Source organism: Typopeltis vanoorti, chromosome 21, assembly GCF_054136105.1.
Source record: "Typopeltis vanoorti isolate ZY-2024b chromosome 21, IOZ_Tvanoo_1.0, whole genome shotgun sequence".
Lineage (NCBI taxonomy): Eukaryota > Metazoa > Arthropoda > Arachnida > Uropygi > Thelyphonidae > Typopeltis > Typopeltis vanoorti.
The window spans coordinates 50891511-50913868 of NC_143569.1; the positions used below are offsets into that span (position 1 = coordinate 50891511).

The 22358-nt window shown below is 34.2% G+C and overlaps 1 protein-coding gene across 3 annotated transcripts in view; it reads right to left on the bottom strand.

The window, feature by feature from the left end:
* Top3alpha (topoisomerase 3-alpha) overlaps positions 1-22358 on the bottom strand; it is a 496301-nt gene that overhangs the window by 146389 nt on the left and 327554 nt on the right. For all 3 annotated transcript variants that reach the window (XM_090411715.1, XM_090411714.1, XM_090411713.1), the window contains exons 19-21: positions 19093-19171; positions 18831-18930; positions 9580-9653 (exon numbers count right to left, since the gene is read on the bottom strand). In XM_090411715.1, coding sequence (XP_090267841.1) covers positions 9580-9653; positions 18831-18930; positions 19093-19171 — 253 coding nt within the window. The remainder of the gene's footprint in view (positions 1-9579; positions 9654-18830; positions 18931-19092; positions 19172-22358) is intronic.

Here is a 22358-nt window from a genome sequence, read left to right on the forward strand (position 1 = left end):
AAGTCCTTCCATAAATTTATCATAAAATTATGGAGGTGTCACGGATATGAACTTTCCCAAATAGGAAATATGGATGAGACATTCATGTACTTTGATATGCCTGGGAATCGAACAGTAAACTCAGTTGGTGAAAAGAGTGTCCTCATAAAAATAACGGGACATGAAAAAACGTATTTTACCGTTGTTCTAGCATGCATGGCAGATAAAACCAAATTAAAGCCGACAGTGATATTTAAAAGGAAGACAATTCTGAAGCATATGAAATTTCCACCAGGTGTCTTTGTTTGCGCCAATCAGAAAGGATGAATGGATGAAGAAGGGGTACAATTGTGGCTGAATCAATAAACTGGGATATGTTCCGGGTGCATTTAACGGAGGCAAGCAAAGAGAAAGCACATGAGCTACGCAGACCTAGCAGTCATACCGGGTAGTCTAACTTCCGTTTTGCAGCCGCTTGATGTCAGCCGTTTAAAGATCACTTACGTGAAAAATGGAGAGAATGGCTGTCATCTGGTTTGGTAAAGATGACAAAGGGTGGGAATTTTCAGAAGCCTGAGATCACCCTAGTCACCAGCTGGTTTAAAGAAGCATGGGATTCGATACCATCTGAAATGATTCAATGCTCAATTCTTAAATGTGGAATAAGTAATTCAATGGATGGATCCGAAGATCACGTCATATACGAAAGCGAGGATGACACACAACAAAATGGAGAGCATGAAGACGATGACGACAACTGCTACACTGATGACGCAATGCCTACAGATGAATTTATAAATGAAATGTTTGATGACTCAAAAGAAGAAGAAGAATTTAAAAGATTTTGACATTTTGTTTTAAAATAAATATTTCTTTCGTTAATTCGTATTGTTTTATTTATAATGTTATGGAACAAGATTAACAGATCGCATTATACGTGGACATGGCATTTTAGGGCTAGTTTTCAAACAAAATTTCAAGTTCGCATTATACGCAAAAATATACAGTAATCCTATAAAAATTTAGGCATGCAATTATTTGACATTTATAATGGGCATAATTAAAAAAAAAAGGTGGGGGGGGAATACATTTGTGATATATAAATAACTAACTAATAATAAATAGCATTTGTACACATTCATAGCTCAGTAAATAACTACAAGAAGGGGATTGATCTAGCCATGGAATATTCTAAGAATTTTCTTTTATTCACTAACAATCAGTATACACACCATTTACATAGTCTTACATAATAATACATAGTACATAATAATAATAAAGTGTAATACATAGTTTTGCACTATTTTACATAATAATTTCTAATTATGATCGAAATTATCTGCCTGTTCAAAAATTTTACCTAAATCATGAGGTTCCCCCCCCCCCCCCCCGCTCCAGCAGCTCTTCTATCTTATCAATATGATATTCCACATAGGTAAGTATTTTGTTGGACATCAACAGGCACAGTCCCTTATTCATTTTTATTCAGGAATATATGAATTTTTACTCAATATGCCTCTATCACTCAATTTACTCTATTTCTTTTTTTTTTTTTTACACAATATGCCCATTCAACAGACACCATACTGCAAATGCAAGAAAAACAAGCAGTTTTCTTTTATTGCTAAATACAGTATGTAATATACAGTATGTATATTACAGTCTATGTACTATAATTAGCAACTATCAGTGTAATTAGAGACAAGTGGAATGAAAATGACCCTACATAATGAAAAACAGATCCCCTCACACAGACACTATATTGCACACATGCAAGCAAAACAGATTTATTGTAGCACCAAACGATAGTTTCCAGCCTGACATACAAAATTCATGTTAGTGTGAGGTTAGTGTACCAGTTTCAACTCTCTACCTGCGTCATTCGGTTGGAGGCACTCGTCTGACTAACATGTAGCATGCTAAGTGGCTATAATGTTAAAAATTGAATACCGCATTGTGATAAAATTTTTCATCAAAGAAGGGCTTTCTCCAGTGCTATCAAACAAGCCAGATCAGAACTTGGTTCAACTTTACCACGAGTTGCCTCAGATCTGAAAATACTTCAAGCGTAAACTTGGCTTACTTGGGAAAAAAGGATTAAAACCAAGTTTATAAAATTTCTTGGTATCTTTAATGTATAATATACCCAAGGTAAAAAACTTTTTACATCTATCTCTCATCCTGAGATTTTTATTTAATAAGGTCAAAGCATCTTGTGGCACTCATATAGGTAAAAATTATAAGTTCTGCATTACTTCAACCTAGGCATCACCACCTCAGGGTCTGGCTCCCACTGACGAGACCTCGATAAAGGTTGAAACGGGTCTAGTTAGTGGCCCTTCCTTTAATGCATAGCATTATACAAGTCCGCAAGGAGATGTGCTTTGCATTATGGGAGATACTAAGGCAAGTGATCAGAGCTTAGTCCACCTGTACCACGAGTTGCCTCAGACTTGAAAACACTTCAGGCACAAACTTGGCTTACTTGCTTGTTTGCTTACTTGGGGGGGAAAAAGGATTAAAACCATGTTTATAAAATGGCTTAGTATCTTTAACATATACAGGGTGTTCGGGATAAATTTGACATATTTATAATTAATTATATTTTTCCGTAAGTTACATGTATTAACACACACTTCTCTTCATTTAAAAGTTTGGACCCTTCTTCATTCACATACAAGATGTCAGAAAGGATGGATAGCTGGAACCCACCTGAATCATGGAAGAGAATAACTTGTATCATGATGATTCGTGCCCGCCATCAAAATAAGGATATTACGACTGCTGCCCAATGCTCCCTGAATACAGTAAAAACAATCAGGCATGAACTAGAGACTTGCAATGGTGACTACGAGGATGTAGCAAGAAGAAAGATCCCTAGCAGACGATCTGATTGCGTTCGTACAGCAGAATTCCTCGCAAATCTGCAGGAACAGGTGTTGAAGAACCCTGGCATTGGAATTCGGGCTTTGTTCGTGGAGTTGCTAACTGTAGTCAAGCCCTGGATAACAAGGGTAGCCAATGGTAGGCCGTATGTATGGCAGCAGGATTTGGCCCCTTGCCACACCTCTGGGAAAAGTCAAAAATGGTTGTCTGAAAATTTCTACGACTTCACCAGTCCAAATGTTTGGCCTCCAAACTCCCCAGACCTTAACCCCATGGATTATTTTGTATGGGGCGCAGTTGAAAAAGACACCAATCGCACTTCCAGTAATACAAAAGCCCAGTTAATGGATAAAATTAAAACAGTTTTTGCGGCCCTTCCCAGGGAGACTGTAGCATCAGCTTGTTCGAGGTTCCGAAGCAGAATTGAAGCTGTGATCGATGCTAATGGTGGTTATTTTGAGTAAATCTTGTTGATAGTATTGTAATTAACTCTGCCTGTAATTTTTTTTGTCAATTAATTAAATTTAATAGATATAAAGAAGATTTTCTTTTTCCTTACGAAACTGTCAAATTTATCCCGAACACCCTGTATATATATATATACATATGTGATTATAGGCTTTTACTCGGTTGTTGTGATACATTTTAAAACATAGATTTAATGACGTAAAAAACCGAGATAACTTATAAAGATTTTAATGCAAATAACACAACTAGTTTTGGCTTATAACAACTTTCCTTAGGTATTCATAAAGGAAAAGAATAGTAATAAACATTGAAGTATCTAAAACAACTGGAAATTACAGGTAAAAATTGCCACACATAATTGATACATAAAAAACATATTTTTTCAAGTTGTTCTAACAGGCATGCCATTGTTTATTGCAAGTGTGCATGCAGGCTCACATGAACGCCGATATTGAATAACTGCAGCATGGCTATCTGGGATGTTACAACTCAAATTGTTGTTTAAGTCGACAGGGTTCAGCAGGGTTTCCCTTGATTCTACAATTTTTCTCTCAAACTCATCATCACAGCGAAAAATATTTTCTGATCTATCCCAGCAAACGGAGTGGCTTTGTGGATCATTATTAGGATTATTTAAAAAAAGAACATGACTAGATAATGCAGTTGCATGAGATCTTTTGTAAGAGATGTCTCTCTTATGCTCTTCTATACGTTGTTCAATAGATTTGTTAGTTTGTCAAAAATAAGGGATATTGCAATCACACCATAATTTATATACACCTGGATATTTTAGGTAGTGATGAGTAGGCTTTGGATGGCTGATTAGAGAACGGATTTGAGGAAGTGTGGTGAAGAACGTCCTGATATTATATTTTTTAAGGACTTTAGCTACTTTTTTAGAGACTGTGCTAATGTATGGAATGGAGAAAAATTAAAATTACCTTTAAAATTAATAGTTTCTGTTGTGCACTGCCTAGGAGGATCCAGAAGAAATTTCTTAATCGTTTTTTCAGAGTATCCATTTTGTTTAAAGATAAGAGTGAGGTGATTTATTTCTTTTTGTAGTTCATCTGGTTCATTCAAGAGAGAGCATGCTCTGTGTTCTAAGGTAGATATAGTTCCAAGTTTTTGTGGTGGAAAATGATGAGAAAAATTATGCAGATATCTATTGGTATGAGTAGGTTTTCTATATATATAGAGATTTTTAATCTTTCAGAGCATCGTGTAAGCATGACATCCAGGAAAGGTAAGGAGTTATTATTTTCTAGATCAGCAGTAAATTTTATATTAGGATGTTGGATGTTTAGATGATGAAGAAAATCTATGAGAGATGTGTGCCCCCGTGATTCCAAATAATAAAAATATCATCAACATATCGTTTCCAAACTTTTGATTTAAATGAGAAGGAAGATATGGCATTTGTTTCAAAATCTTCAAAGAAGATGTTAGCTAGAACTGGGGACAAAGGATTGCCCATTGCCAGGCCTTGTTTTTGTTGGTAAATGGAGTCCTGATATCTGAAGTAACCAGAATGAATGCAATGTTTTAATAAAGCAAACATTTTTTTGGATAATTTGTCCTTTAGTAATGTAAGTACCTCGTCTGTAAGAACATTAGTAAATAAAGATATAATGTCAAAACTTGCTAGAATGTCATTTTCATTGATGGGAATATCTTTTATATGAGAAACAAAATCTATGGTGTTTTTGATGAAAGATGAAGATTTATTGGAGAAAGACGTGAGGTACTTTGCTAAATATTTGGAAAGTTTATACGTAGGTGAGTCAATTCCTTTCACAATTGGGTGAAGAGGGATGTTTTCTTTATGAATTTTGGGAACTCCATAGATGCATGGGATAAGAGGATGTAGAGAGCGTAAAGAGAGGTGAACATTATGAAGTTCACTCGTATTTTACCTGCGGATAAAGGCAATTCCACGGTCATCCTCAACTCTGAAGATTACCACAACAAAATGCTTCAATTACTTGAAGATAATTCGACATATTCAATTCTTCAGGATGATCCTACAAGAGAATTACAAAACCGTACAAACAACTTGTTAAAGACTACGAGTGAACTTCCTCAGAATGTTCACCTCTCTAAAATACCTAAAATATCCTAAAAAATAAAAAATTCCTATTCAATAGACTAACAAATCTATTGAACAACGTATAGAAGAGCATAAGAGAGATATCTCTTACAAAAGATCTCATGCAACTGCATTATCGAGTCATGTTCTTTTTTTAAATAATCCTAATGATGATCAACAAAGCCACTCTGTTTGCTGGGATAGATCAGAAAATATTTTTCGCTGTGATGATGAGTTTGAGAGAAAAATTATAGAATCAAGGGAAATCCTGCTGAACTCTGTGCACTTAAACAACAATTTGAGTTATAACATCCCAGATAGCCATGCTGCAGTTATTCAATATTGGCGTTCACGTGAGCCTGCACGCACACTTGCAATAAACAATGGCACGCCTGTTAGAACAACTTGAAAAAATATGTTTTTTTATGTATCAATTATGTGTGGCAATTTTTACCTGTAATTTCCAGTTGTTTTAGATACTTCAATGTTTATTACTATTCTTTTCCTTTATGAATACCTGAGGAAGGCTGTTAGAAGCCGAAACTAGTTGTATTATTCGCATTAAAATCTTTACAAGTTATCTCGGTTTTTTAAGTCATTAAATCTATGTTTTAAAAAAAAATATATATATATATATGTTACCGCTAAAGTGCGAAACCGTTAATGTGCACATTACCTAGCTAATCTGCAGATTAACTGATTTGCTCCGTTAACGTGCAGAATCAAGAGTTTTCCGCATTTTACCTAGGTAATGTGCACATTAATGGCTTCCGTATCGTTAAAGTTCAAAAGTTTGTTTCATTTCCTTTCCATACACCTTCCCCCCTCTCCCTCCACTTTTAGTTTGGTTTTTTAATAAGTAAACATAATTTTATCATATGTTTTTTTTCTTAATTGTAATAATATTTTAAACCGTTTGATTCCTTGTATTATATTAATTGATTGATGATTGATTCTATCAACTAATTTGTTGATTGTTTGATTGTATTAACTTGATTCTTTAGATATCAAAAAATAAATAAATAACATTATCTTAATTTAAACATACAGAAACGTTGCTGTTGTTCCTGCAAAGATCTTATTTTCACTTTAACAAGTGCCTAGTAGGTAATGTGCAGATTACCTAGGTAATTTGAGAAATGAAACAATTTTCTGCACATTAACGGATCACCATAGTTAATCTGCACAATACCTAGATAATCTGCAGAATAACTGATTTCTGCACTTTAGCGGTAACATATATATATATACAGGGTGTTTGGGATAAATTTGACATATTTATAATTAATTATATTTTTCCGTAAGTTACATGTATTAACACACACTTCTCTTCATTTAAAAGTTTGGACCCTTCTTCATTCATATACAAGATGTCAGAAAGGATGGATAGCTGGAACCCACCTGAATCATGGAAGAGAATAACTTGTATCATGATGATTCGTGCCCGCCATCAAAATAAGGATATTACGACTGCTGCCCAATGCTCCCTGAATACAGTAAAAACAATCAGGCATGAACTAGAGACTTGCAATGGTGACTACGAGGATGTAGCAAGAAGAAAGATCCCTAGCAGACGATCTGATTGCGTTCGTACAGCAGAATTCCTCGCAAATCTGCAGGAACAGGTGTTGAAGAACCCTGGCATTGGAATTCGAGCTTTGTTCGTGGAGTTGCTAACTGTAGTCAAGCCCTGGATAACAAGGGTAGCCAATGGTAGGCCGTATGTATGGCAGCAGGATTCGGCCCCTTGCCACACCTCTGGGAAAAGTCAAAAATGGTTGTCTGAAAATTTCTACGACTTCACCAGTCCAAATGTTTGGCCTCCAAACTCCCCAGACCTTAACCCCATGGATTATTTTGTATGGGGCGCAGTTGAAAAAGACACCAATCGCACTTCCAGTAATACAAAAGCCCAGTTAATGGATAAAATTAAAACAGTTTTTGCGGCCCTTCCCAGGGAGACTGTAGCATCAGCTTGTTCGAGGTTCCGAAGCAGAATTGAAGCTGTGATCGATGCTAATGGTGGTTATTTTGAGTAAATCTTGTTGATAGTATTGTAATTAACTCTGCCTGTAATGTTTTTTGTCAATTCATTAAATTTAATAGATACAAAGAAGATTTTCTTTTTCCTTACGAAACTGTCAAATTTATCCCGAACACCCTGTATATATAACTGACCCACTCACAAAAGGTCACAAGCCTTACAGCACATTAGTGCTGTATGAAAGTGCATCAGTACAAGATGGTAAGAAGAAAGGAGGAATCTGTTGACATCTTCTTTGAATAGCTGAAAGTTCTAGTCTTTGGGGAAAGACAGAGGAGACTGTTCCAAAAAATAGAGATAGATGGAACAAAATAGGCAGAGAAGTTGGTTCAGCAAGTTTGGAGCTGGACTGTAAATGGGTGTTGACTAGTAGCTGCTCTTGTTCTTAAAGGTAACAATAGAAATTTTCACTTTCTATGAACATGCTAGCAATTTCTTTGTATACAGAAGGTAACAGAAAACCAACACAGTGATATATATATATATATTAGAATTTTACTAACGCCGAGATAAGACAAAAACTTTAATTAGAACACAACTAGTTATGTCAGAATGCCGACTTCGAGTCGTAGTGAGACAGACTTATCGGTTTGCCATAATATGGCAAACCGATAAGCCTATATATGGCTCTATGACTCGAAGAGCATCAACGTGATATCTCTTACAACAGAACCTGTGCAAGCACCCTCTCCAGTCATGTCCTTTTCTCTGCCAACTCTAATTTAGAAGAGCGTCAACACCAGATAGACTGGAATCTACTACAAATATCCATAAATGCCCTGATGAACTAGAAAGATGCATCTTAGAATCGAAAGAAATAGCTCTGGACCCCTCACGCATGAACATTTAATTTATTTTTTTTAATTTAAGTTATAGCTTACCTGATTCACACAGTGCAGTAATTCAGTTTTGGCATTCTCAAGATAGTTCCCACTCACTAATGCCTCGTGTTAGACCTGCCACGTGAATGCCAGTTCAAATTTGATTGTTGTGGATCCCAACTTGTTTATATGAGAAGTTCATTTTTTATCTTGCTAGTTTTCCAGTTTTTTGTGATAGTATGTATACCTGAAGAAGTCGGCATTCCGACGAAACTAGTTTTGTTCTAATTAAAGTTTTTGTCTTATCTCGGTGTTTCTAGTCAGTAAATTCTAATATAAAAATGTCTACAATACGAGTAAATACCCTTAATAATATATATATATATATATATATATATATAGATGCTTGTATACCTTCACCATCCTTCTCAAAAGTTACTAACAAAACACTGGTTTGTTGTGATAACACATTGTGTTCATTTATTAGATCTCCTTTTCTTCCTAATGCTTATAACTCTCAACTTAGAGTGGAGCTGAAAAAAAATGAACGCTACACATGTTGGCAGGGGTGACTTAAGAGGAAGACCAATAATTAATAACTAACCATTGGTCTTCCTCCTAAGTCATCTCTGACATCTGTACAGTTTCCATTTCATACTTGCATAGATGATACACTAACTGAGTGGTTAGTATATCAGCTCTCCAACAAATATGCTTTGGGTTTGAATTTCATGGTGGGCATGGATGTATGTGATTGGTTGAAAAAGTTTCATGTTTGGTCTCTAGAGCAGAGCTTCCAGAGCAGGTAAAAATGAATAAAAGGAGATGAAAATCTCCTTAGTCCACCCATGGCACTAAGGAACTATAGGTTTACAACTTTTGTAGATGGAAGTCACATAAAGCATACCTTCAACCTTGAACAGAAAAATAGTAGTCAGTTGTAATACCTCTATAGGTTATATTGAAATTGAACTGCAATCTAGTTTCTGTATTACACAACATACTCAATGTATTTTTGACTGTGTAAATTATGAGTTAAAAATTAGATATGCATGTTAGTTTAAAACAATTACCAATATAACTGTTATTAGAATTCTCTGCATAAGAATTTTCTCTGAGTTAAAATATACAAGCTTCTACTCATTTTACTTACTCTACTTTTACTCATTTTTTTTTTTTTAAATCACTTTATTACCTTCTTCCATTGTTGGTAAAAATTCTCTTTCCATATAACTATATTTTAAATTTTTTTTTCAAAATCTTAATGTTCAGTTTAGTTTAGGTCAACTTACTCATTAGGATAAAAAGGAGCTACAGATCCTCGCTTGAATTTAAACTTCAGCTTATGGAGAGGTCCAGGCTGACACTGAAATAAGATATATCAATGATGTCATCATATTTATAAAGCTATACATCATTAATAGCAAAACTACTGACACTGCATAGGTATTCAAAACATAGATCCAAAGTGTAGGGAAGATGTTTTTTCTTTCTAAATATTCTAGATAAAAGTTACAAGCAACAATAAGTTACTATTGTTGCTTAAACCTACCTTAAATTTTTTATATAGTATTTCATTCCAAGTGAAATATTGTGAATTCAATATTAGCTGGAAATTCAAAGAGACAGAAAAAACAAACAAACTTCACTTTACCTGTTAAACATATAAATTCCTAGCTCAAGCAAATTTCCATATGGTAAGCAGGTTGTTAATTTTCTAATCTGATTTTAACAGAGGATTAAAGCAACATTTTAGCCCGAGACAATATCATTCCAAAAAATTTCTATGCTTGGATTTTTCTACAGAACTTGAATATAACATTTAACACTGTCGCCGTGAGGATAGAAATAAATTAACACCTCAAAGATGACAAAATTATTTAATAAAATAATGTGATCATGAGATGCTAGCATAGAAAGAAACTGCACGCTTACATGGACTCTTTCACAGGACAATACACGAGTTTGAGCGACTGGAGAAACGACTAAAAAGCATAAAAGTGCAAGAAACTGGGAGAAAAGAGATGGTATTACATTTGATGATAAGAGGTATACTTAATGAGAAAGTGATGAAAGCATGTTTTCTAGATGGAAAATAAATGATGTTAGTGAAGACATAAGTTTGCAGAAGAAAGAAGCAAATGAATGAATCATTTTGGCAGGCACAAATGATTTGAAAGGTGAAAAATATGAAATGAGAGAAGATATGAAAGAGTTGTTAGAAGAAGCAAAAATGAAGAGTAAGAAAGTAAAGATTATAAGTCTGCTGCATCGGTATGATAGGATGGAATTAAGAAGAAGGCCATCGTTGTCAATGAGAAGACTGTGTAGGATGAATGGTGTGTAGTTTGTGTGGAGTGAATTTGATAGATATAAGAACTTGTATATGACTGCACTTGAATGGTTTTGGAGTTAGGTGTTTGGAAAAAGTGTTGTTCAGTGATAGTTTGGAAGTGCGAAACTAAAGCAACTAGGGATATTGGGGAGGAGACAATCAAGCCTGTGTCTAGCTACCCCTGGGATAGATAACTATGATTGCAGGAATGATTATGAAGAAGTGGGTGCAGTTTCTCTGGCTTCAAATCAGAACGGGCAGGTAATGACATTATGTAAGGGCAACTGTGGGTCCAAGACGATGTTAAAATGCATGTACATAAATGCCTGAAGCATTAGAAATAAAGTATAGGAATTTTTAGCATTGGTCAGCTAAACTTGGCTAAAAATTATTCACATCAGCGAGACCCGGTTGTCAGAGAATGATGTAGTTACATGGATAGAATGGAATGGATATTGTATTTTCAGAGAAGATAGAAGAAATAGGGCAGGAGGAGGGATATTAATAATATCAGCTATAGAACTTTAACCAACAAAAAGAGAAATTAAGGAAGATTGTAGATCTGATGGAAATGGTTCATTTGAGGAGCTGAGCAGCATCCAACATAAAATATTGTGTTGGATGCTGCTATAGACCTGGAGGGGGGGGGGGGGTCAGAAAAAAAATGTGGATGACATATATCAGCAGATTGGCACAATGAGCGCAGGCTGAGCAATTATCATGGGAGACTTCAACTATGATGATATACATTGAAAAGAAGAAAGGGAAACATGGCAAAATTGAAAGCATACTATTGCAAAATTAGGGAAGGCAATAGATGATGTAAATATCTTACAAGATGATTTAAATAAATTGACAGTGTGGGCAAAGGATAATGGTTATCAATTCGATGTTGTAAAATGTAAGGTAATACACTTCAGGATGAAAAGATTACACACTTTATATCATGTTGACAGTACTAGTTTACAGGGAATTGACGAGGCTAAGGATCTGAGAGTGATGGTGGATCACAGGCTTACTTGGATGCTGAAGAGAACATTGACAAGTAAAAATAGGGAGGTTATTATCCCTCTTTATAAGGCTCAGCCAAATGTTGACTACTGTGCGCAGATTAAGTCAGTGTGTTTCTTGGAGATCGAGAGGTGGTGGAGAAGATTCAGAGACAAGTACCAAACTGGTGACAGGTCTGTGGAATGTTCTCTATAAGTATAGATTGAGGGTGTTTGGGTTGCAGAGTTTAGCTGACAGGTGAAAGAGAGGGGATATCATAGAAACTAATAAGTTACAAAAAGGGACACTATAAGATTAATACAGAAGAAATTTTTCAATGCATGGGGAGTAGAGTGAAAACAAAGGGTCATACTTGAAAGCTATCTAAGAGTGTGGTTAGTAACAGTGTACAGACTAGGTGCTTTTCTTGGAGAGTGGTGAATGAGTGAAACAGATTGCCAGAGGCAGTTGTGAGTGCCCCAACAGTGAATAGATTGTAAGGAGATATATGATAGGTATTGTGTTAATGGATAGAGTGGGTCTCCCACAATGAGTTTTTTGACTCCATAGAGTGCCCATATAAATAATAATAATTATGAGTATTAGTTGACTGAGGCAGGCTAATCCCACTTACTTCGAAGCTAGTGTTAGCTTTTATGAAGAAAGTGGAATTACCATCCACTCTGTGACTTGTGAAGTGTATATAGCTGTTAATGCTATATTAAATATGTTGGTATGGCTTCCACAATTGAATTGTGGAAGCCATACCAACATAGTGTTTTAATGTTCTGTAATCACCAATGTGTTTTAAATTTTGTGGTAGGTTGATATGAGATGTGGATATGACATGTGATCTCAATGCAGAACCATGAGTTGTTGAAGGATCTAGGAGTGTAAAGAGTTGTTGTGGAGTTGATGTGTAAAGAGGCACATGTCGTGTTATGCGACATGTGTCTCTATTGTTACAACAGGTGTTATTGAAGTAATTCCTTAGTAACATTATGTAGTGTTTCAAATTTTTAATGCTTGGGATTTTGTGTATTGCCATAAGCGGTTCAGTTATTGGCTGTTATCTATGAGGCCTCCAAATCACTGTTGAAACAATTTTCCTATGTAATGTTTCTAATTTCATTAGACGTGCTTGCATAGACTGTTATACTGTACCTGAGTAGCGATTTGCAAATACTGTGATATAAATTTTTTTTTTGTTAGAGTATATAACAATAATAATATTTTAGAAACTTAATGAATAATCAAATTACTGCTGTCAAGAGCCTACGTCATCTTTCTTCACAAACATCTCTACAGCAAGAATTTCTACTATAAATTCTCCAAATTCTGTGAGAAGACATGAGTCCCTATAGGTTTACAACTTTTCATGTATTTTTTTTAATTAAAAAAAATAATAAAAATTTGGCATGATGAAAAGACAATGGAAATAGGCAGGAAGAGTGAAAACATCAGCTAAATCATAAATGAAGAATTAGAAGAATAGAAGAATTAAAACATTACCATCATTTAGTAGAAATTTTAGTGAAGATGTCAAAAGCTAAATATGGAAACACAACAGAATATGTAGTGCTCATATGGTGAGGAGTCAAGTGAATAAATTTATATGGACTATAACAGAAATTAGTCAGAACACTACACTAGATGTATACAAGACAATGTTCAAACTAATTATGGTTTATAAATCTGAAAGTAAAGATCGGTTATAAACAAATGAACAAATGTATGGAATTCTTAATGAACAAGTTGAACACTAATTTTAGAACTCCTCGTTTATATGGTCTCCCAAAAATACATAAAGAAGGTTATCCAGTAAGACTCATCATGAATAGTAAAGAACTGGTGTTTTTGAATAGTCAAGAAAACAGCATCTTGGATGAAATCGAATGCCTAGTTTTTTTGGATGCTGATGAAGCTATTGACGTGATGTGTTTGTACCAGGAGAGACTGGAAGTGAAATGTTATGAAATGTTAGTGAGAGAGAGAGAGAGAAATCTGATCTTGTCTGGTTATTTGCGTATTACTGAGGGTAAGGGAATGTGAGCCAAGATTTCTTTTGCAAGAGAAGAGGTAAGACTGAGTTTTGGTGGCAGTGAGTGAGACCAGATTGTCCTTACCTCAATGAAAGATAGTACGTAGTTCAATGTTTAAGCACTAGCTGTAGATGATCTTGATTCTTGGGATATTTGCGCACTGCATGGTTTCTCATATGAGTAGGATAAATGGACAGTAATATCATCTGCAAAACCGTAGATAGGATTAATGGTGATTAAGAGTATCTTTTTTATGTAAACAAGAAAGAGGAGCAGGTGACATGCAGTGAATAATCAAAGAGGAAGCTGGCAACCCACTTGCAGAGGATGGTAATTTGTTTATCAGGCTTTCATGCCAGACATGATCAAAAGCTCTGATGTCAAGACCAACAGCACAAGTTTCTCTGAATCTTTCCATTGCATGTATCCAATGGTGGGTGATATAAGCTAAGAGGATAGCTATGGATCTTTATCCATATGCAAACAAAGTTTGCGTGTGAAGCTTCAAAACACACTTTTCAGTGATTTATTACAGTGAGTGGGTTTGTTATAATGGTATTTACTATACTGAGAGTTGAGGGTATTTGAAGATTACTCTCACTCAGAGAGCATGCTCAAAAATGAAAATGCTGTGCTAATGTAATAAATTATATTACTTTTAATTTAGGTGGGAGATGAATTTCAGAGCCCCAGTACGAGATCACTGCCCTGCTTATTGAAAGCCTGAAAAAGTTCCCTATTTGGTCTAAAGTAGTTTCTAGATTATGTACAAAATAAATAAATAAAATAACAGTACAAACAAAATACCTTATATCACCAAAAGTACAAAAGTAGAATAGGTTTGCAACCTTCTGTGGATGAAAGTGACATAAAAATAAATAAAATAAAATAAATAAATAAATAAATAAAATCTTTAAATTTTTATCATCATCATCAAATTACTGCCATGTACCCTCAAGGGGTGTACAGGATATGATAGTACTACATGATATTACTGCCATCTGCCTATTTTTACATCATTACTAACTTCCTATCTACAATTTTCCTCCAAATCAGTCTGTTACTTGTCAAGACTCCAACATTACCAGATCTTATATTTCTATCGTCTAAGGCACTTTGTACCATATCAATCCACCTATATCTTGGTCTTCCTCGGGATCGTTTTCCTGCTAACTTGGCAGAGAACACTTGTTTTGCTAATCTTTCCGCGCCCATTCTGTTTAGGTGACCATACCACCTGAGATTAGCTCTACTAACACATTCCTGGATGCTGACAATGTCAAGTTCTTTCCTAATATCCTTGTTTTTAATATGATATAGCCATTGATGCCATCTGTTCACGCCTCTAATCTTTCTCAGGACTCTCATATCTGCGGTCTCTAGTCTTTGGTCAAGTGTTTTACTTCTGGCCCAGCTCTGAGATCCATAAGTTAAAACTGGTTTGAACACTGTCATGTATACAGCTAATTTAGTGTTCTGACTAATTTCTCTCTTATTCCATATGAATTTATTCAATTGACTTCCTACCATACCAGCTTTGTTGATTCTGTTGTCTATTTCCATATTTAATTTACCATCTTCACTAAAAATCGTGCCGAAGTAGCTGAAAAGTTTTACTTGTTCCACAGGTTCTCCATTCACAACACAGTTGACATTTTCAATGATTCTGCCTATTTTCATTGTCTCTGTCTTTTTATTGCTGACCTTCATACTATATCTATTACAACAGTTATTCAATTTAGTCAGGGAATCTTGCAAACTTGTAGCAGATTATTTAGAAGTATAACATCATTCACATAAAGCAAAGAGCTGACATTAACTTCTCCAATTCTGATATCATGTTTAATATCACTTTTCTTCATAATGTGATCCATATAGATAATGAATAACAGAGGGGATAATGTACATCCTTGTCTCACACCAGATTTAACATTAAACCATCTTCCTGTACTTCCTTCAATTCTAACTGCTGACATGCAACTCAAATAAAGACTAAGTATTGCTTGATATAATACCCCATTGATATAATACACCATATAACTGTAGTGTATTGAATAGCTTCTCTCTTGGCACTTTGTCATATGCCTTTTCCAAATCGACAAAACTTAAATACAGATCTTTGTAATATTCCCATGATTTCTCCACTATTTGTCGTAAAGTGAAGATCTGATACTGACAGCCTCTATTTGACCTGAATCCAGCTTGTTCTTCACCAAGCTTTTCTTCCACAATTCTTCTCAACCGTTTCTCAAGTATACTTGCATATATCTTACCAGTAACACTCAGTAGGGAAATACCTCTGTAATTCTCACATTCAGTTTTGTTTCCCTTTTTATATATGGGTACTATGAGAGCACTACTCCAATCATCTGGAATTTGTCCCTCTGTCCAGGCATTCTGAACTAAGCAGTGCAGCCACTGTAAGACCTTTATACCACCATACTTCAGCATTTCTGGTCGAATATCATCTACTCCTGCTGCCTTTCCACATTTTAAGCCTTTGATGGCATTTTCTACTTCAAGTATGGATATGTATTCCTGACTGCATGCCTGGTCAGTGTTTTTTTATCACTGTGCTGTCATCGCTGCATGTTTCATTTAGCAAATTTTCAAAGTAATTACTCCATACTTCAAGAATATCTTTTTCTCCAGTTTTCATGTCACCTTTATCATCTCTAACTCCTTTTACAGCACTCTTTCCTCCATTCCTAAGCTTCTTCAACAACCTCCAGAATATTTTGCCACCTTCTTGATATTTATTTTCTATATTCTTGCCAAAGTCCTCCCATGACTTTTGTTTAGCTAGTTTTACACAGTGTTCAGCTTTCTTACATTTGTCTCTGTATTCCCTAAGAGCACAAGCTGACATATTTGCCAGGAACTTTTGATATGATTTCTTCTTTTCTTTCACTGCCTCTTTAACTTCCTGTGTCCACCATGGAGTTCTAATTTTTCTATCCTTTCAGACAACTTCACCACATGCCTCTCTAGCTGAATCAATCAGGGCTTTCTTCAAGCCTTGCCACTGAATCTCCAAGGTTTGATTCCTGTTCTCAAACTCTTTCATTTTTTCTCCAATAATCTTTGTGTATTTTAGTTGACAGTTCACATCTGAGAGCTGCTCAACTTTTATTTGCTTTAAAACGTTCTTACATGTTATTCTTTTCAATATGAAATTCAATTTTATCCTACTCAAGACCAAATAGTGATCACTTCCAATTTCAAATCCTCTGTACACTCTGGTATCCTGCACCAGGGAGAAAACATCACTATCAACAATAACATAATCAATGAGACTTTTCTTATTCCTTGCCTCTTCTCTCCGTGTGAATTTGTGCACATTTTTATGTTGGAACATGGTGTTAGTAATAACCAGTCCATGTCCTTAGCAGAAATACAACAGGTATTTGCCATTATTATTAGCTTTGCTCTTTTTCTCCAAATTTTCCCAAAATATTTTTGTATGTCTGACAATCATTTCCTACTCTGCTATTTAGATCCCCAACAAGGACTAACTTTTTCTTTTTCATTGTGTGAGTGGCTTTCTCTAGAGCCTCAAAAAATTCCTCCACTTCTACCTTAGTAGAACCTTCTGTGGGACCATGGGCACAAATAAGTCTCATTGTCCAGTTCCCCATTCTGATATTTGCCCAAATCATTCTACTTAAGACTGACTGCCATTCAAGAAGATTAGCCTTGTATTTTGTGTTGAATACTATGGCTACTCCTTCTTTTCCTTGATTGTTATTGCCTGAATATAACATTTTGTATTTATTGCTCAGAAAGATCTCACCGGTTTTTGTCTTTTTTGTTTCAGTCACCCCCCTATTATGTCGATCTGGTACTTATCTAATTCTTCAGTTAGCTCCATTTCTTTGCCATTCAGGCTTCTTATGTTGATCGTACCGATCTTTAACGCTGGTGATGTTGAGCTGGGGTGCGTTTTCAGATTTGTTCCAGAAGTTGACTTTTCGTTGTTCGCCCTGGTTCCCTGGAGAAAACAAAGGGGGCCTTGTTTAACTGGGTGACAATGCCCCAGCCAGCATGAAATTTTGTCATGTTGTACCACAGTATCTGTCATACAAGCAAGGTATGATAGATACTGTGAGAATGTAATCGCATAGTTGTGTGGACATGATGTTTAGGGCCTCCCTCGATGAGTCTAAGGACTCCTGGAGTCGCCCGAAATAATAATAATAATAATAATTTTGTATTTTGGTTTAACCAATAGGAATACAATTTGGTCGGCTAAATCCCAAATTGCCAGCCCATCCTCCTCCATTTAGTAGCCAGGTAGATACCCAACAGGGTGCACCATGAGAAGATGAGGATTGGACATTACATTAGGTCAGAAGCCCTGGTCGGTTCTCCGCATTCCTTTAAAGGCTATGTGGAGGTCTCCTCTCATACCTTTTAAAAATTGTTTAGTTTTTTATTTATTTGCTTTTTAACAGTTCATATACTAAGATAAACACAATGACTAATTAGATGACATATTAATATGAAATTGTAGCATTCATTATCATCACATCAAAGATCAATTATGAAAACAGCACCTAGTCTCATTCACCTTTCTCCATAATCTTCAATATACGCATTACATATAATTATTTTATTACTTATCCACCCCAGTCTATCATTTATGTAACTTTTAACAGAAAAAAAAAAAAAAAATCACACTGCTACTGACTCAAATAATTAATTGGTTTTTGTGTTGTTGTTGTTAAAATATAGTAACAATTCAGTTAATCAGCACTTTTATAAAGTAAAAATACTATGCTAAAAGAATTTAAATTCCTTTCTGATAGATATCAATTTTATTTGTTTTGTAAATGTTATTTTAAAAAAATTAAAGTAAAAAAAAAATATATATAATATAATTTTATATAATATATATGTATATAAAATATATTTTTATATTATATACTATATATAAATATATAAAAAGCATATAACTGTTTTCTTTTCTGGATGTAAATTAATTTTATAATTACAATATGTAACCTTTCATCCACAGATCTCATTTAAAACTGAATCCAGTTTTAAATAAACAAATAAACCCTGCACCCAGCGTACATGCGTGTGCGAGCACACACACACACACACGTGTGTGTTTTACAGGGTTTATATATTGTTTTTTTTTCTATTTCTAAATAGAACACAAAACACACATTACCTGATCACAAATTGAATCATCTATGGAAACATTCTCCACATAATCTGGTAGCCATATAGCAGCAGTGCATTGTGGATAAGTAAGACATGATAAATAGAACCTAAAATAAAAAATATAATACAAAAAAAAAAATTATAACAGAAAATTCTACCTTCTGCCTTCATAACTATATTATTTAATTCATTATTACTTAATTATATGTTACATCATAGCAATGTAGAATATGAACACTCGTTATTACTAAAATAGAAACAAAACTTACCCTTTACCATCTTTTTTACTTTTAATTACAATGTCCCCAATTCCACACTTTGGACATTTCATTACAGGAGGTGGTACATCTATCAAAAAATTATAGATTAGCACTCCTATAAACACATATATAAGGAAAGCATATATCCTTATATGTTCTCCTTAGGTATTTTTTGCTCAACAAATTACTTGGTAAATCACAAATAAATCAATTAATTATACATTTTACTGAAGTAAGAAATAGCAAGATAAAAAGTAATTATGAAAAAGAAGGCTATCATAAAACAAGAGAATGGAAATAATTCAAAAGAATCACATAAATGGTGTGTTTCATGTCTCCAATTATTCTGTTTCTGATTACTTCACGTAACCCAACCAACCACAACCAATTTATAACCTATTAGTTTAAATGGGATTGAATAGAGTAATGGTCAAAGAAAGTATGTTCATGAAGCCAGTATAATCTCTTTTTTATATAGTGAAACCAGTGGGGTATCAATAACTATAGAATATCATGTATGCCACAGTCAATAACTTTTTTATGATGTAAATATTTCGTCTTATGTATCATAAGACACCATCAGCAACAAATGAACAACAATAGGAATTGAATTCAAAAAACAGTAGTGTGCATGCTTAAATTGGAATCCTCCTATGTATATAGTTGCATGTTCATGGATTAAAAACTACTGGGCTGAAATTAAAATTACTTGAACTAAATTAAAATATAGCAGATAAATTACTGAATACAATTGAAACAAACAAACAACAATAGGAATTGAATTCAAAAAACAGTAGTGTGCATGCTTAAATTGGAATCCTCCTATGTGTATAGTTGCATGTTCATGGATTAAAAACTACTGGGCTGAAATTAAAATTACTTGGACTAAATTAAAATATAGCAGATAAATTACTGAATACAATTGAATACAATTGAAACAAACGAACAACAATAGGAATTGAATTCAAAAAACAGTAGTGTGCATGCTTAAATTGGAATCCTCCTATGTATATAGTTGCATGTTCATGGATTAAAAACTACTGGGATGAAATTAAAATTACTTGAACTAAATTAAAATATAGCAGATAAATTACTGAATACAATTGAAGATAACAATTTCCTAATTCTGTTTCTGATTACTTCACGTAACCCAACCAACCACAACCAATTTATAACCTATTAGTTTAAATGGGATTGGACAGAGTAATGATCAAAGAAATTATGTTCATAAACAATTGCCTAATACTGGAAGCCAAGAAGAAGAAGAATTGTGGATAACAATTTCCCATACTCTGGAATAGTGAGACAGTCCATGACCAAAGCAGGCATGTCTGGAGGCCCTAAGATGGCAGTCCCATCACCAGACTAGGCTGCGGATGGTTGGTAAACCAGACCAGCTGACAAATTCTTTTACTCGGAAATTTCAAGGGAATAAAAACTGGACAGTCCAAATGGATAATGAAATGGAAGTGGAAAAAAGGACTACGAAGTGGATACTGGGTACATCAATCACAAGATCGAAGAAATACAAAAAGCTCTAACAGAAATGAAAACAGAAATAGTAGTAATTTCAGAAACAAAGAAAAAAATCAAAAGGCTCTACAGAACTTCAGGAATGCAGTTTAATATACGGTGGTGTACCCAACAAAAAACTAGCAGCTGCAGGTATAGCCATCATGATCAGCAATAAATGGAAAGACAAAACTGAATAATATAACTGGATCTCTGAAAGAATAATAATGGCTAGACTTAAATTAAATAAGAAATTTATCACAATTATAGGAATATATGCACCCAAACAAAGAAAAAAAAAAAAAACTAAAGAGAAGAATTCTATAAAAACTCCAAAACGTAATTCAAAACACAAATAAACAAGATTACTTAATCATTGCAGGTAATTTCAATGCTAGAATTGATCAAATACATTTAAAGATTTAATAGGTAATCAAGGAGAAAACATCATAAATAACAATGGAAGAGAACTCAGGGAATTTGTGGCCTATAATAGTTTGAAAATCACCAACAGCTTCTTTAAACTTAAAAATATACATAAATTGGGAACCCAGAGGGTATAAAAGCATCATTGACTATATAATAGTGGGTGAAAAACTAAAGTCGCTTGCAATATTGACTCACACCATCATTTATTAATCAGTACTATTAAAATCCCAAACCAGAGAAATAAAATAATACAAGAACACAAAAAGAAAAGCAGGAGCAATTAAAGATAGAACTGTTACAGCAAGATAGTATCGGAGAACTATATCAAAGAAGACTTACAAATCATGCAAAAAAAAAAATAATTGAAGATACAGATATACAAAATGAATGGCAAAACATTAAACAAATAGTAAAACAAGCAGCATATGAAGCCATAGGAACAAAACTATGAAGAAAAGGAAAGAACTAAGACCCTGGAACCCAGAAATAGAATCTTTAATAAGAAAGAAAAAAGAAATGTACCTTAGATGGTTAAACGACAGAACCATAGGAAATAGAATATAAAAGAATCAGAGCAATAACAAGAAGAGAAACCAGGAAAATCAGAAGACAAGACTGAGAAAAATCTGTATCAAGATTAGAGCATGACATAAATGGACCTCAATAAAAGAGCTATAAAATCATTAAAAAAATGACTCAAGAAACAAAGAAAGGATAGTATACAATTAGAAGGCCCCTTCACAAAAGAATAGACCAATCACTACACCCAGCTTCTAAACAATAATAATCAAATTGAAAGAAAACAAGTAATAAGTCAAGAAACAAATGAAGAACCAATACAGTTAAATGATCTCAAGAAAATATTGGAAACACTAAAAAACTGCAAAGCCTACAGGTGAAGATGGAATAAATTCAGAACTATACAAATACATACAGCTCTAAACCATTTCAATTAAGATTAATTAAATTTCTAAACAGAATATGGAAAGAAGAAAACATCCCACAAGAATGGAAGACAGCAATAGTCATAAACATATTCAAAAAAGGAAACCGAAAGGATTGCAGAAACTACAGAGGAATATCCTTATTAAATACATGCTATAAAATATATCTAGATATAATTAAAAGTAAATTGGAGAATAACAATGCGGCTTTAGGAAAGGAGGATCCTGCACAGATCCCACATTTACACTCGAACAAATTATAGAAAAAAGAATAGAATTTAACCTGCCAACGTATATGGCTTTCCTGGATTATGAGACAGCATACGATTAAATCAACAGAACAAAATTAATCAATATACTGTATGAATTGAAAGTTACACCTCAAACCAC